Here is a 1,565-nt window from a genome sequence, read left to right on the forward strand (position 1 = left end):
AGAGAGAGAGAGAGAGAGAGAGAGAGAGAGAGAGAGAGAGGGGAGGTTTAGTTCACAACCCTAAAATGGTAATAGTAATTTTAGAAGCAGAAAGGAAAAGGACCATAGACGCTTGTTTTAAATTTGAGAAAAAATGCTATGCGCGAGTAGAGGTCTCAGTCTAACTGTTAAAAAAAGCTAAAGAAATTAAATGTGGTTGGTAGGATTAAACAATAGCACATACACGCAATTTCAAATATTCTGGAACCCCAATGGTAGCCCAGTGACCCATTAATTAACGAATGTCAATCATTGTTTCAATCTGTTCTGTCAGGTGTGCTGTAAGCCCTCGGAGTAACGGCTTATCTGCTGGGACGACACAGGTTTCTCTGCCCAGGGAAGAATCATTCGCAAGAAGAAACGGGCGCCAGGTGACAACTATCAGTCAATACTGCGTACAGCTGGGTTTGCGTTACAACCACGTGCATTCACACAGCAATAGAAAAGCATAACGACTTAACACACTTAGGCCCTCTGCACTTTTGACACGGAGACAAAACTACGCTTTGGAAATTTGTTTCACGAAATTCGGAACTTCATTAGAAATGTGTATTTTTATGATGGCAGGAGGAGGATATTTTCATGGGGAAGAAGTGGGACTTCGATTGTTTATTTCGAGGATTATTCACTGTGGTGCCTTTGTGGTGCTGGTAATATATGCACGGAGTTATATGCCTTCGTTTCAAAGTGTAGATTCATATCTACAGAAAACATGTCCTGTGGAAGCTGAAATTGAAACAAGTTGCTCTGGCCTGGCCTCACTGTCAACTTTTTCGCGGAAACAGCAGGCATGCTTCATAAGGGTATCAGGCAGTGTGGGTTAGTATAGGAGTTTAGCTTTGATCCTAATAATATGGTCGTTTAACCCAGATATCAAGTACTACTCTAGATTCTAGTTCAACTTGATCTTCTTAAAAACCGAACCTCTGTTTTCAATGAAAAGTTGCATTTGCATATTGCAGCGGCGGTCGACATCTCATTTTTAAGTTAGTGAATTACATGTACACACTGGCAAAGACAGGTGTCGTAGCCTGCAGAAATTGTCCACTTATGTCCGTTCCTTCCATCCAGTGAAGTAGGTCTTTATTTTTATGACGTGAACGACACCGGTACTGCGGTAGCTAGAAGCCATAGAAATAACTGTATCTCCTACAGTGTATCTGTGCACACTGTATACGATTCCTACTCACAGTATTTATCATCACGATGCCTCAAGCAACGGCACTCAACTTCTACCGGAAGCGCCAAACGTTCGAACTTTTGTCCCAGGAAAGGCCACAAAACCTGAGTTCTGTGTACCACGTGGTACGGGAGGTTGTGGCGTCCATTGAAGAACGTTTGGTCAATTTGGAGACCTCTTTTTACGGACCTGGCGGGGGACCAGACACGGAAGTCAAACAGTGGATTGTGCCGCTACAACTGGTGAGAAGAGCGTGTTTGTACCAGTACCATACAATGCATGTGTATATGTGTGTATATGTATATACACATTTCTATGAATATACGTTTGTGTGTGTGTAGGGGGG

The 1,565-nt window shown here is 42.7% G+C and overlaps 1 protein-coding gene across 2 annotated transcripts in view; it reads left to right on the forward strand.

The window, feature by feature from the left end:
* Positions 1-1,565, forward strand: part of LOC101863343 — a 27,342-nt gene that overhangs the window by 8,427 nt on the left and 17,350 nt on the right. For both annotated transcript variants that reach the window (XM_005098202.3, XM_005098205.3), the window contains exon 2: positions 314-1,461. In XM_005098202.3, the coding sequence (XP_005098259.1) occupies positions 1,246-1,461 (216 nt within the window). In that variant the 5' untranslated portion in view covers positions 314-1,245. The remainder of the gene's footprint in view (positions 1-313; positions 1,462-1,565) is intronic.

The sequence above is a fragment of the Aplysia californica genome, unplaced genomic scaffold, assembly GCF_000002075.1.
Source record: "Aplysia californica isolate F4 #8 unplaced genomic scaffold, AplCal3.0 scaffold00175, whole genome shotgun sequence".
Taxonomy (NCBI): domain Eukaryota; kingdom Metazoa; phylum Mollusca; class Gastropoda; order Aplysiida; family Aplysiidae; genus Aplysia; species Aplysia californica.